The following is a 15,928-nucleotide window of genomic DNA, read 5'->3' on the forward strand; positions in this document are numbered from 1 at the left end:
GCCTCCCAAAGTGCTGGGTTTACAGGCGTGAGCCACTGCACTCGGCCTGACTTAGTTTTATTGAAATCACCTGACCTCCAAAAACATCTTGTTGCCCTTCCCTGCTGTGGTTGAACTCGTCACTAAAATGAGAATTCTCTGCATATCACCTGAAAAAAAAATAGCCTAAGTAAATGAGTAATTTGACAAAGTTGAGGATTTTTGTTTAGATTTTCTACATGCTGAAATTACTTTCATAAGTGTCCATAAATAAAATATGAATTGCATTTTAAAGCTGGTTCACTAATAGATTTTTTAAAAATACTATTTGTGTTTTTGTAGAGATAGAACAATCTGTGTCCAGTATTGTAATGTTTTGTATATGAAATGGAGATTATTGTTTCTGGATGAACTTGGTCAGAGGGCTTAAGTGAAGGTTTTGGTAATAGTCATAACTAAAAGATATTCTTAAGTGAAAAGGATATAATTTCAAATCATAATATGTATTTAAGTTCAAACATTGACATGTTAATATAAAGTCCTAAAATGCAGATTGTCCATCTCACATAAAATAACACCCATTGTAAATAAAAATCAGAGACATCTCTTGTCATCTGAATTAGTACTTAATCTGTATGATGAATATTCACATATCTTACTGACTTTTGTGATCTGAAACTTAGTAACACTGAAGTACCTACACAATTACTAGCCTGAAGACCTGCAAGGCACCTTTCTGCTGCCTAAAACCCTATTTCCTCATAAGTTTCCTTTCTTTTGTCAACTCTGCTTAATTCCTCTCTCTCTCTCTGTACAGTTTGACTCTTCAGTGTATCTTCAGATATAACTGATCTATTATATCTTTAAAGAAACACACGGGTGAGGGGGAGATAAACCTGTTTTTACATAGGGACAACTTGGTTCTAGATTCTAAGATAAACAGGGACTTGCTCACTCCAACTTTTGTGGGCTTGCCAACTTTCTGGTTCGAACCTCTGTATTTCTAAATTTCTGTTTTTCCTCAAAGAGCTTTCAAAGTAGATATTCTAGTTTAAAATGAGAGTCATTGCTTTTATGTAGTTTTCTTGTTCTTTGTTCCTTTATTGCCTGCCTCTGTCCTTTCTTAAGAATAGCATTTTTACCACCTTTAGTCTACTCTTGGTTTTCAAAATACTTTTATTTAATTTTCTATGAAGATCTGTATTTTTCTGAGAAATATTTTGGTTCAAAAGAAAACACAATAGTGTTAAAGGCTATAATTTAGTAGCTAACATAATATTGACAAAGAAAATGCTTTTCCCTAGTGGGAAAATATCCCATAAAGGACAGTAAGACTATAAATTATGCCTTTTTTTCATATAATATGTGTAGTCAAAATTATTTCCTGATGTTTTTTTAAACTATTTTTACAGTCCCAGTGGGTCTTTGTTATCTTGCTTGGAGCAGGTTAAAACATACCTGCTTACTGATGGAACATGCAAGTGTGGCTTGGAATGTCCTCTTATTCTTCCCAAGGTAACCATTTCACAATAGATCTACAGCAGTGTTTTATTTTTTAGATATTTTGTATATTTGTTTTTCTCATTTGGAATTTTATTTTTTATTACTTTTCCAATCATACATTTTAATTCTTTATCTAATTCTCATATTTTGCATGTGTTTTGGAATGCTTAAAAATTGTGGAAAATAATTCATGTCTAAGAGTCATTTTCAAAGGTGTCAAATCTATATTCATGTTAAATATTTCATTAAAACCACCTTTCTACCTTTTCATTAGAGCTGTATCTAATATTGCTTAGCATTTAATAGTGCAATATTTTCTCTCATTACTGTAACTGCTCAAATCTGCAATGTTATTGTTAGCACTGGTATTGATAAATCTGCCACAGATATTCTCAAAATCACAAAACTGAACCGTCATAGCCAAAATATGAAACTGTTTTACTCATTTGCAAGGTAAAAAGTAAAATCATGTAAAATGGTAAAATATTATTTGCTATAGAAATAGGTCATTATTTTGTGAATGTTTATTACAATGCTAATTTTTAAAGTAAAGGTTAGACAATTTTTACTTTTCATTTGTGTGTCACCACATTCCAAAAAAAGGATTAGCATAATAAATAAATTTAAAAAAAACAAGTAATAGATTTTCAAAATCAGTGACAAGATAATATTAACATAATAATAAAATGAAGCCAAGGAAAAAGTTAATATGTAGAAATATCATAGCTTTTTGTTTTGTCTTTTTTAAATGTACTTCATCTGTTTTTACACTGTTAGAACATCAGGAGGTATCTAAAATTGAGAACATTATCAGATATTATACCTTTTCATATATTTATCTTGGCTGTCTTAGAATTAGGATAATATTCATTATTTACTTTGCCACTAAAAACTTGAGTTCAGCAGAAGTACTTACTAAGTTATATAAAGTTGCCTTTCTTAAAAACTTGAAAAAGTTTTATTCAGATTTATGGCTTAATCTATGCACAACTTTTTTTTTAAACAAAGGGATCTTTTTATTAAATGTTTTTACAGACATATTCTAAACAAAGGCTGTGCTTTTTCCAGGTGTTTAATTTTGATCCTGGAGCTGCTGTGAAACAGAGAACCGCAGAAGATGTTAAGGCAGATGAAGATGTCACAAAGCTATGCATACATAAAAGAAAAATTATTGCAGTGGCCACACTTCATAAAAGCATGGAAGCCCCACATCCTTCTCTGGTGCTCACCAGTCCCGGAGGAGGAACAAGTATGTAATATGGTGAAAGGTTCAGGAATTCTCCTCTCCCTAGAGAAGGAGTTGCTAGAAATCATTTTGCCTAGCATTTTCTCATTCTACTTTTCAAGCATGCACAATGCTTTTAAAATTCTGTATGTCCCGTAATTTTATTACAAATAGCAAACTAGTTCTGAAAAAATATAGTGAGGTTATTTCCCAAAATTTCTTACCCAGAGCATTCAGTTAAACAGGCAGAATAAACACTAATTAGTACATACAAATACTCTGCAAGTGTGTAAAGCTGAGCTAACAAAAGTTCCCTTGGTTTTTACGAAATAAATGTAGCCTTTTTCCTGGGGGTGGATTGGAATGTGTGGTATCAAGTCCCCAAAAGCAGTGTTATTCTTTTAGTTATTTGTCGAACACCTACTAAACAGAGATCACCTTGCTGAAAACTTCTTATATCTCCACCACCACACACGCACATGCATGGGGGCTTTCTTTTTTACATATTTCAAAGCTGCAGAAAAGTTGCAAGAATAGTTCATGGAGTATCCTTCATCTAAATTTACCAATTAACATTTTGTTGCAGAAGTTGCAGTTATTGTGACAATTCAATATTTCAGAGTACAAGGGCACACTCCTACATAAACACAATCTAAGGCTTACATTCAGGAAATTTAACACTGATATGATATTATTATCTAACATGCAATCTATATTCAGATTTCTCCAATTGTCCTAACAGTGTCTCTCATAGTTTCACAGAAATTCAGTCTTGACCAGGTGCAGTGGCTCATACCTGTAATCTCAGCACTTTGGGAGGCTGAAGTGGGAGGATCGCTTAAGGCTAGGAGTTTGAGACCAGCCTAGACAATACAGCAAGACCTGTCTCTAAAATAATTAAAAAAAAAAAAAAACTAGCCAGGCATGGTGGTGGCTCATACCTTTAGTCTTAGCTACTTAGAAGGCTGAGGTGGGAGATCTCTTGAACCCAGAAGTTGGAGGCTGCAGTGAGCCATGATCACACCACTGTGCTCCAACCTGAGTGATAGAGCAAAACTCTGTTTCGATTAAAAAAAAAAGAAGTCAGTCTTTTTAAAGATTCACAATGCAATCAAAGATTGTACTAAATGCAGTCGTTTAGTTGTTACATATCTTTATATCAATTAACAAGTCTTTTTCAATTTTTCATGACATTGAAATTTTTGAAGAGTCTAGGCCAACTTTGCACAATGTTCCTCAGTTTGGATTTTCCTCATATTTATGTTCAGGCTAAACACATTTTGCTAGGAATACTGCATAGATGATGTTAGCTCCTCATCATTAGACACATAACATCAGTTTATCCCATTTTGATAACATTGTTTGATTGCTTAGTTAGAATTATGTCCATTTGATTTTCCCATTATTGAAGTACCCTTTTCCCTTTATGATTAATGTGTACTCTGTGGAATTATACTTTGGGACTGAGGAACTTCTTTTTGTAAGGGATAGAATATGAATGCTCTCTAAAATATTATAATCTAATGTTTGAATATTAATTCAGAATAAAATATGGCTAAACACCAAAGCATTTGTTTATGAGGGATTATTGATACTTTCCCATGGAACTCTGAAAAATAGGGATGATGAGTATACCTGTAGTGATCAGAGAAGGCTTTATGGCAGAACTCAGATTTGGACCAGCCTTAGAAAATAGTAGGATTTAGACATATAAGGGGGATAGGAAAAACATTCTCCATAATGAGTGTAGCATAATAAGGGATGTTGTAGAAACTGACTTGAATTGAAGATTAGACCGATGTAGGTAAATTGGGGCCAAATTATTGATTGCTTTGGATACAAAGAAGAACAGTTTCCATGTCGTGCAGGTAATTAAAGATTCACACTTAGAATTCATGTGAAGAGGTGTAAATATGTTTTCATTTTTGCATATTACCGTGGACATATTCTTACCTGTGCTTGCTCTCACATCACATATCATACAGTTTTACCAGTTTCTACAGAGTCTGCTTATTGCCTTTCTAAAGACCCTGGCAGAATCTAGATCTCGCTTATTTGTCACACCTATACATACAAGTTTAATTATTGAAATTAAAGGTAAATATTTAACTAGCACAGGTAGTAATAGGTATACCTCCATTCCCTTTTAAAATGATACTCTTTATGGGATTGATTACTTTTACTAGCTTCAGACATAGCATTTATTTTAGTTTCCTAATTTTAAACTATTATCGTAAGGTTGAGATTTGAATAATTAAAAGTTCAGAAGACTGACTTAGTAGTTCTTCACCTGTCATTATTTAAATACATAAGCATCTGTTTCTGTTTATTCTTTTGGAAGGTCTACTTGAATATACATGAAAGCACTTGGTGGGTGCCTAGCATTTCCACTTGCCAACTCTATAACAAAACACCAGCCTGACTTTTGTTTATTTTGTATTTCAATTATTTTTAAAATGGTAACTATTTTTCCCCAAGTTTGGAAGAAATTTTTTCTGAACCACAGTTATTATCTAAATTCTGTTAGTTGAATATAAAAATTCCAGTGTCTGTATTTTTAATCACTGAGCTGTAGATAATTATATAAATACATTGATACCCAAGAAAAAATGCAAGTAAGTTGTTTTGTCACTAAAGAGAACATGGTCAGTCATAGGATAATGCTAACGATGTTAATGTTCTCACTATATGCCAAGCACAGTGCCCAAAATATTAATGTTTTTCATTTTATTCCTTTAATTACAAACTTAAAAAAAATCTCTTTTTAACAAGAAAATAAGCTTCAGTTGAGTTTATCTGCTGCAATTCTCTCATATCATTGGATCTCAACTTTTCGTATATTATATCCAGAAATCATTCTATCAAAGAACCTCTACCATGATAAAATCAGAAATTCCACATTTTCCAAGAAAAACATATGTTCACTGCATTCTCTTACTAATTGAATGTGCTCTATGTAGATTTATTTGGACCCCAGGTTGAGAACCAATATCTCAGTAATTGTTATGATATGATTTGACCTGTATAGTGTCTTGCAGATAGGAAAAATATATATAATCTTAAATGTATAATTATCCATTTAAGTAAGTGTACCTATTATTGCAAATGAATGTAACTCTACTTGCTAATATAAGTCTCAAAATAGGTATGGCAGATGTATAGTTTGAATGGTGCCATTCTCATCTCCTATGCCTGTAACAGACTCATTGGCATTTTCTCATGGAGCCCAGCTAGAGTTCAGCTTCCTTTCCAACACAGCTTTCTAAGCAGCTACCACCAATTGGTGGGAATTGGCATATGAAACAAATTTTACTTGCCATTTTCATTTTAAAAGGCATAACTTTATAAAATAGTTAGATATTGTAAGGGGCTAAAAAACCGAAACCTAGAATTCTGATGTGATAGAATGAAAATTCTGTATGATGAGTCTGCTTGCTTTTGTTGCCTGTATTCTGTCTGATCTCCAGAAAAACTGAAGGGATTCCAAAAAGCCAGAGAAGGAGAAATGCACTCATGTAAAAAGAGAATATGCAATTGGAGCCCAGTACTGAAGGTTTTAGCACTTCAACTAAATTTTACATGAGAAATCTATCCTAATAAAAGAATTGAAGTCTGTGGCCATACCACCCTGAACACACCCAATTGTCTAATGAAAGAATTGCAGTCTTTTACCTAAGTTGAGATAAAAGGCTGTGGCTGTTTTTACAATAATGACTAATTAAGGGCAAAGAAATTACAGTGTTAGAAACATGATGTGAAACTAAGCATGGGTTAGTTTGCAATATCACTGCATTTATTCTTCTTATTACTCCCATTATAAAAGATTTGGAATCCCATTAGACAGAAATCAAGTCTTATTCTCATAGTGAAAATGTTGGGATAAGGAAATATTACTGTATCTGTTCTGAGAAGGTTGCAGGAAGATAACAGAAACATTTTTTATAAGGGTGAACATTTTGTGGTGAAAATGGCAATTCATTTAAATCACCCAAGAAAATATTATGCCACAAACATTTTTTATAAGGGTGAACATTTTGTGGTGAAAATGGCAATTCATTTAAATCACGCAAGAAAATATTATGCCACACAGATCACAATTTTCTGTTGTAACTGCATTCTTAAAAATTCTAAATCCAACAAAGTAGTAATATCACCATTTCCATCTGGACCGCTAGTCTTGATTTTGCATATTCTAAATATGATTAGAATGACTAATATCATTATGTATTGCTTTAGATGCCCATGCTTTCTCAACAGATAAAGAGTAAATAAGCATAATGAGCAGTTACTGAGAACCTTTGGTCAACAAAGGGAAAATAATGTACATTTTTTAAATCAAATTTAAAATAGTATTAATATATAGAACTATTTTTAATTGCATAGAATCACAGCTTTTATTTACAGATTCCTACTTCCAGATGCCCATCCTCCCTCTCCCTTCCTGATTTCCTCCATTCCTTCCCTCCCTCCCACCGCAAAAGAGTTGAGACTGTTAACAGAATTCTTTTTTTCTCTTTCACATCAGATGCAACTCCAGTAGTACCTTCTCGGGCAGCAACTCCAAGATCAGTAAGAAATAAGTCTCATGAAGGAATTACAAATTCTGTAATGCCTGAATGTAAGAATCCTTTCAAGTTAATGATTGGATCATCAAATGCCATGGGAAGGCTATATGTACAAGAACTGCCTGGAAGCCAACAACAAGAACTCCACCCTGTCTACCCCCGACAGAGATTGGGCAGCAGTGAACATGGACAGAAATCTCCATTCCGTGGCAGCCATGGAGGCCTGCCCAGCCCAGCGTCATCCGGTTCCCAGATATATGGAGATGGTTCAATCTCTCCAAGGACTGACCCACTTGGAAGTCCTGATGTTTTCACAAGAAATAATCCTGGTTTTCATGGAGCTCCCAATTCTAGTCCTATTCACCTGAATAGGACTCCTCTTTCTCCACCTTCAGTAATGCTACATGGTTCTCCTGTACAGTCATCCTGTGCAATGGCTGGAAGGACTAATATACCTCTTTCCCCAACCTTGACTACAAAGAGTCCAGTAATGAAAAAACCAATGTGTAATTTTTCAACTAATATGGAAATACCACGAGCAATGTTCCACCACAAACCACCCCAAGGCCCACCTCCCCCTCCTCCACCTTCTTGTGCTCTTCAGAAAAAGCCATTAACATCTGAGAAAGATCCACTTGGCATTCTTGACCCTATTCCTAGTAAACCAGTGAATCAGAACCCTGTTATCATTAATCCAACCAGTTTCCATTCAAATGTCCACTCTCAGGTACCTATGATGAATGTAAGCATGCCTCCTGCTGTTGTTCCTTTGCCAAGTAATCTCCCATTGCCAACTGTAAAACCTGGTCACATGAATCATGGGAGTCATGTACAAAGAGTTCAGCATTCAGCTTCAACCTCCCTGTCCCCTTCTCCAGTGACATCCCCAGTGCACATGATGGGGACTGGAATTGGAAGGATTGAGGCATCGCCCCAAAGATCACGCTCATCTTCCACATCATCAGATCATGGAAATTTCATGATGCCACCTGTAGGACCCCAGGCCACTTGTAGTGGTATTAAGGTTCCACCCAGGTCACCAAGGTCAACAATAGGGTCCCCAAGGCCATCAATGCCATCAAGCCCTTCTACCAAGTCCGATGGACATCATCAGTACAAGGATATCCCTAACCCATTAATTGCTGGAATAAGTAATGTACTAAATACCCCAAGCAGTGCAGCTTTTCCTACTGCATCTGCCGGAAGTGGTTCTGTAAAGAGTCAGCCTGGTTTGCTGGGAATGCCTTTAAATCAGATCTTGAACCAGCACAATGCTGCCTCCTTTCCAGCAAGTAGTTTACTCTCAGCAGCAGCCAAAGCACAGCTAGCAAATCAAAACAAACTTGCTGGTAACAACAGTAGCAGCAGTAGCAGTTCTGGAGCTGTTGCCGGCAGTGGCAACACTGAAGGACATAGCACTTTAAACACCATGTTCCCTCCTACTGCCAACATGCTTCTCCCAACAGGTGAAGGGCAAAGTGGTCGAGCAGCACTAAGAGATAAGCTGATGTCTCAGCAAAAAGACTCATTGCGGAAAAGAAAACAACCACCTACGACAGTGTTGAGTTTGCTCAGACAGTCTCAAATGGATAGTTCTGCAGTTCCTAAACCTGGACCTGACTTGCTAAGGAAGCAGGGTCAGGGTTCATTTCCCATCAGTTCAATGTCTCAGTTACTACAGTCTATGAGTTGTCAAAGCTCTCACTTGAGTAGCAATAGTACCCCGGGTTGTGGGGCCTCAAATACTGCTTTGCCTTGCTCTGCTAACCAGCTGCATTTTACAGATCCCAGTATGAACTCTAGTGTTCTTCAGAATTCACTGACACAGAACATACCTTTAAGAGGGGAAGCCGTGCACTGCCACAATGCAAACACTAACTTTGTTCACAGTAACAGTCCAGTCCCCAACCACCATCTTGCAGGTTTAATAAATCAGATTCAGGCTAGCGGGAACTGTGGGATGCTCAGTCAGTCGGGCATGGCTTTAGGAAATTCCTTACATCCCAATCCACCTCAGTCAAGAATTTCAACGTCCTCCACTCCAGTGATACCAAACAGCATTGTTAGCAGCTATAATCAAACAAGTTCTGAAGCAGGTATGGTTTTATTAGAAAAAAGTACCCAAAGGTACTAAACTTTTCTACTTTTTTAAAAATTTGTACCAAAATATTTATTATGATAAGAAATCATCCTTTCCCCATTGTGAAATTCTCTTCATTTCTTTAGTATTTATAATTTTATTTACAGAATGCTAGGGATTTGTCTATTGGGAAGATTAACAGCTAAGAGGATTTCATGTGTTTCCATTATTTGTTGTCAATCTGTGTCATTTTGAATATTGTTCGACTTTCACTTGGTTTTATAACCATTGGACTCCAAACTGCAAAATAAGCCATACAAGGCAGGGTTTCCTGGTTTGTGAGATATGTCCTTGGTCTATGCCAATATAAAAGCCGTCTCCCTAGCTTTTGTTTGTATTCAGGTAAATGAAGTTTATCTTGGAAAATCCAAAAAGGCAAAAATAAATGGATTTTTTTTCTTGCTGCTGAACAGAAGTAGGTGAATGGATAGGAAAAGGTTAACTAGAAGTTGTACGAAGTAGAAAGCTGTCTTCTAATGTGTTTTCTTATCCTAGTTTGCTATCCTTTATTATTATTTGTTTGAGAAAACTCAAAAATGGATATTGGCTACTCCCTTTTTAAAAAAAAAAGCTAATAATTTAAGTTTTCTAATAAAAAAAAAAGGCTTGAAAACCTGATTTCCAGAATTTTTAATCTTGAAATTGGTTTTTGATTTTCTTGTAGAACTAAACCATTTTTATCATTGACATTAAGGTTTTGAACCCAAATCTATTGTATCTCTTCATCCACCATTAATTAAGGAAACAAATTTATTTAAAAGTAGGCATATTAGAAAAAGACCTGTGTTTTGTGCAATAGAGTCCTCAGAAATTGTTATAAAAGCTGTACAGAAGCACCTAAGAGGTAAATGTGTTGAGGCATCAGAAAATTTGACTATGAAAACATTATTCAACACTAATGATTTATGAGAAATGACAAGGAGGAAATAAAAGATGGTTGTAAAGACATTATTGTTCACTATGAAAACAGTGTGCTATGAAAACCAGATTGCTACTGGAAATGAGAAAACTGCTGAGGTTTTTAATAATAAGCTAGTGTGCAGGTATAATACCATCATGCTGGAAAAGCATTCTAACCCACATGGCTTTGTTGCTGATAGTAAAAGCGTTTTCCTTCCTAGTGTTGCCATTTACACCTGCCATCCTTCACATCTTGTGTTATGTGTTATGTTTTGATGTCACTATTTAATGAAGAACTATTCAATGATCTCTCATGTTAAATATATATATATATGGTTTAGAAGATATTTGAAATTATTAGTGCCTTCTTGATATTCTTAGTTTAAAGAATCTCATGAAACTTTATTTTTTATGTGTCTAACAGTATACTTATTCCATAGGGGGCTTCCAACTTTTCACTCACTCATCATATTTCTTTTTAGATAACTCAACACAAATGAAAATTTTATTTTATGTATTTAGCAGAAAAGTTACACAAAGTTCATAACTATTTAGAAGTACACCGTATTTATTGAGCATACCTTAAATAATTTTGATGAGACATTTTTAGTCTCATTGTATTATACAGTTTTGATACCCCCTACCTCAGTTTACTTCATTTCAGGTCTGAGTTCATGTGCAAAGTGTATGTATTTCATTGATGTATTTCAATTCATCTATAATGGAAAAGACCAACATTTACTTATATTCTTGTTTCTTCTGATGGTCAAGTTTAGACTTATTTAATACTGTTTTGATCATTTTTTTTTTTTTGTTTCATGTATCTTTGTAACACATCTGACCTGTACTGTTACTGCTGGGGGTGTCAAAGCATATAGGTTAAAAATTTATTAGTGTCAGAAAAGTGTTAGCATATAAATAGCTAAAAAGGATAAGGATACATGTCTAGTAATGATATGAATATGACCAACTAGTGTAAACTAACAGGAAATATGTGCTTAATAAAACTCTAAGTATGAATTTTTAAAGTATTAAACCTAATAAAATTAAATACTAATTAACTTGTATAGGTCTGATGTGCAGCTGGTTATGAAAACGGATTGATTTACTAATGAACGTAACTCTTTTGATGAGCTAAATATTGAAGCAGTCTCTAATGCCATGTTTCTTTTTGCCATGTAGTGAACTGTGTCAACTGAATGTACCATCACTGTAATTGCCTAGCCTAAATATCTGTTTACACTGACATTTATTCATTCATCAAATAACCATTGAGCCTTAAAGGTAGGCATTCAGAATGAGACAGTAAATGATAGTCACAGCTATCCCTGTAGGAGTATTACTGAGTATTTCTATGATACCAGAAAGACATTAGAAGAAAACCACATTTTATTCTTAAAATGTTGCTATAGCTATCTATCATCAAGTACCTTTTATGTACCAGGTGATTTCCCTATTATTTCTAATCTGTGCGGTTTTCTAAAGTATAAAGTATTATTGTTCAGTTTTACAGATCAGGAGGCTGAGGCTAAAAAAACTTAAGTAACTGTTCCGTATCATATATAACTGAATCAGGATCTGAACTGAGGTTCATCTGATTCTAAAATCCATTTTCCTCCCAGCTGCATAAATTCTTCATCTGAAACATTTAGTGCTCAAAAGTATTGTGTTCCCTTTCAAAATCTTTTAAAATGTTCAATAGATAATGAATTAAACCACATTAATGCCTGTTAACAGCCACATTTGTTAACTATTGATTTACTTCAGATGAAAGTCAGTTATTTTTGCCAATATTATAGCAAATAATGACTAGAATTTTTATGTTAGTGCAGAAGAAGAAATACCCAAAATGTCAAGAAAACTGCCCCTTATTAGTGAATCACATTTGTTGACCTTTCTTTTAATTAATTATCACCTCACTCAAATTAGAATGGGTTTCCTAGTAGGTGACATGTCAGTAGGCCTTTAAAAGAGATGTAGATGCTAGTCATGTCATTCCAAGCATGGTAGCACAGTGAGGATGAAAGAAACCAACAGGTAACATGGTCCAACTGTACTCTGTGGTTACAGAGCTTAGACACAACTCAGGTGACCTCTTGCTCAATCCAGTGCCTTTTTCCACTCTTCTAAGTAAAAGTTCAAAAATATTACATTAAGACATTAACAAGATAAGAAATAACTTCCTCTGAAAAATGCTTAGTTCCATTGGTAATCTATTTTTAAATCTTCTTTTAAGGAGAGTCTTCCTATGCAAAACAATCCAAATATTGATTTTTAGGCCTATGTGTGAATTCTATGGGGTGCATTTAAAACATACAACTTAAGTATGGGAATTGAAGGCAAAGATAGTAACAAAATCAGATAAAAGATATTAAATACTTTGAAGAATTTCTAAAACTTATGAATATACAAGGCTTTATTAATTCTACTTTGTGTTTTCAAGTTGCCTTTCCACTAAAGCTTCAAAATACTTTGCATTTTAAAGTTTACAGTTTTCCACTGGCTTTTTCAATATCAAATTACAGGTAAAGTTTAATATTTCCATGTAACAGATTTAGAAACTGACCAGTAGGATACTTGGTGACATTCCTCAAGTTGTAAAGCAAATCTCTGTTGGATCTGGCAGCCAAATCCCAAAGTTCCCAGTTCTCAGTCCAAACACTCAAACTGCCAAATGCAGGTATGTTCTGGAAATCCATCAGTAGTAGACACTTAAAGCAACTTTCCATTTTTAAAGAGAGATGCATTTCAGCATGTGAGTAGCTATAGCACATGTTCTATAATATTATGACTTAAGGAAGACTCCAAAATCAAGTGCCCTTGCCTGGCAAACTTCAAAATGCCCGGGCCTCTTTAGTCCTCTAACTACTGCACACCTGCTTACCAGATAACAAAAACACATGCCAGTAACCCAAGCCTCTGCAGAGGACTTAGCCCTGTTAGTATCCACACAATGACCCATCCTTTCCTTTGCCCTGCAGTTGTTCACAATTTTCAAAGAAGGAAAAAGATTTAGATTATTCTGCCAACATACTTATTAGCAACCCTACCTTCTTCCAATATGTTAAAGTCATTAAGTCATTCAACACAACATAACTTTTTTCACTTTAAAATGACTTTTATGTTCTCTTATTTTTTCCTAATTAAAAAAAAAGCATTTAATCAGCTCTTTTAAACACGTGAAAACTTAATCCTCTGAGGGGACACAATATGGGTTTGTGCCAGAAGAGAAAATAATTCAAACATTTATTTGCCTTAACTCTTAAAGATATACATGACAAGAATATAAATAAGCCTACAAATAAATAAATGTTCTTGAGTATTTATATACTTATATTTTTTTAACTGCAAAAGAAAGTTTTCTTTCAGCACAAAATACATTTGATTGAAACTCAGGACAGCCATTAATATGGTAGGTATAAGACAATGGAATAGTGAGACCACAAAAGAACACTTTGAGTAAAAGACTACAAAGTAGTGAGTTTGGTTTTTATGTCCTGTTTGTTCATTTGTTCTTGGAACATAGCAGTAAAGAAAATAAAGGGAGTTGTCATCCCTGTTTTTTCTAGATGAAGCTACAGGGGCAGAAAGATTAAGGGATAAAAATGCTCAAGGGTGGATTATACTATAAAGTATCCTTCTCAGGAGATGAGAGGTTTGTATAGAAATAATTCAGTGTTATATAGATTAATGTAGGCTGAAGAAAGAGGAAGAGCCTCCTTGAAGGCTGTGACTGAATAAATATGAGTTGCTAGTGAAAGTATTTTCACTCAAATTTTTAAATGCTTAGATTTTATCCCCCAATCTGATGCACAAAGTTTGTAGTTTAAAAATTGTTCTCTGCACTTGTTTTTTAACCAAACAGCAGAACTATACTAAATTCTGGATTTTGTGATTAAAAATCTATGTCTATTATTTTAGTAAATTTTTGCAAAATGAGCCATTTATTCTTTGCTGTAACATAATCTTAATATAGTCAACGTCTTGTTGTTTAAGAAGGTCTCCTAATATCAAGGTTTCACCACTTATTTTGTTTACTTATTCCAGTTTAACGTTTCCTTGTATTAAAAAAAAAGGAGTTAAAATATGTTCAGCTGTAGACATTGAGTCTATGTAATCAAAGGTGATAACAGAACTCAGAGTGGTGATATGTTTGCTGATTCAGTGATCTATTTTGTACCTTTCAAGAAATAAATTGTCCCAGTGTGCAAATTGGGAGAATTTTATTCCATTACAACTCATTGAGCTCACTTATAAAGCCACTAGAAATCCTTCAGTTCTCTAGAAGATGCCCAAGCTACTATTTACTAAAATCAAGTGGTCCAAAAAACATTTACACAGGTGCAAAACGTACCCAGATTCTATGGAGTAATGTTAATCCTACAATGTTTGAGTCATAAAAATAATGCTAAAAAATATTCCTATGATGTCATCAAAATGGATTTCATTTTTTCATGCATGTAGTACTAAATACTTCAAATCATAAATAAAATTCTTACCTTCTAGGAACTTCTATCAAACAACATTAATGCCAGCCAAGCCAAGAGTAAAGTAAAAATTATTTATAAGCCTTATACTACTTGCAAATTCAAAGTAACAGCTCACCTTTTTACAGATTAAAAGAGGAGCTAGACAACAGAAGTCTGAAGGAGTTGCTGAGGTATTCCTGGGGTTGGAGCTAGTCCAGGGAAGTCCGGAGTATCTATCCAAGACCCATGGGCACAGGTATAAGAGAGAGTATTCATCACAGATATACTAGAGCAGGGCTCCTGTGCTGCATAACTCCACAGGGACCCCTTTCTCACTGTAGCCTGATAAATATGCTCCCTAGAGCACAGCTCCATAGACCATCTCCTACAGAGTTGAGCAACTCAGGGGCCTGATCCTAAAGCAATATTTCTCAACTTTTTAAAATTCTTCCCACAATAGGAAATTAACTTGCATTACAGTCCATTAGACATACATTTATAATGTGTAACAAAAAGTTTCATGAAACAAATACTTATTACTTGTAATAACTTCTGATTTTTTATCCCATTCTATTTTATCTTATTCTATTTGGTATTTTTTAATAACAGCCATGACTCACTGAAATGATTTTAATCACTCACAAAACAGATCATGACCTAGCACTCACGTATATAAGCTAACAGAAAGTGCTTCCACAAAATACTACCCTAGCTGTGCAATGTTCTTTACATTTCCTTTTCTATTTCATTTATCAAAAATATACTAGTTGGGGCATACTAAATTGATGTTGCAGCCCACTAATAGATCTCAATAATGTTTCAGAATATCCATGAGGTAATTAATTCAGCAAATATTTATTGAGCACCTAGGATGTGCTAGGCACTGTTTTAGCACTGCAGATAAAACAGGGTACAGTAGAAGAATACAAAGCTAAGCATATTCATAATCTAGAAACTCAGCCTGCTCTGCTCATTAAACAAAATGAGATAAGACGTCCAATTGGAATATTGATGAAGTGTTTTAACTATTAGGTACTGTAGTGCATATTCAGAGAACAGAAATTCTACCAGCAAGAGACTTATACTCTTTTCTCTACATTTGTTCTCTCACAAATATTTAGAAAAATGTGATAAAAGAGGAATTTTA

General features: G+C 34.4%; 1 protein-coding gene across 11 annotated transcripts in view; it reads left to right on the forward strand.

Annotated features, from left to right (window-relative positions):
* Positions 1-15,928, forward strand: part of MBD5 (methyl-CpG binding domain protein 5) — a 475,447-nt gene that overhangs the window by 423,003 nt on the left and 36,516 nt on the right. For all 11 annotated transcript variants that reach the window (XM_063647444.1, XM_063647445.1, XM_063647443.1 and 8 more), the window contains 3 exons: positions 1,392-1,494; positions 2,551-2,731; positions 7,233-9,368. In XM_063647444.1, the coding sequence (XP_063503514.1) occupies positions 1,392-1,494; positions 2,551-2,731; positions 7,233-9,368 (2,420 nt within the window). The remainder of the gene's footprint in view (positions 1-1,391; positions 1,495-2,550; positions 2,732-7,232; positions 9,369-15,928) is intronic.

This window comes from Pongo pygmaeus, chromosome 11 (assembly GCF_028885625.2).
Source record: "Pongo pygmaeus isolate AG05252 chromosome 11, NHGRI_mPonPyg2-v2.0_pri, whole genome shotgun sequence".
Lineage (NCBI taxonomy): Eukaryota > Metazoa > Chordata > Mammalia > Primates > Hominidae > Pongo > Pongo pygmaeus.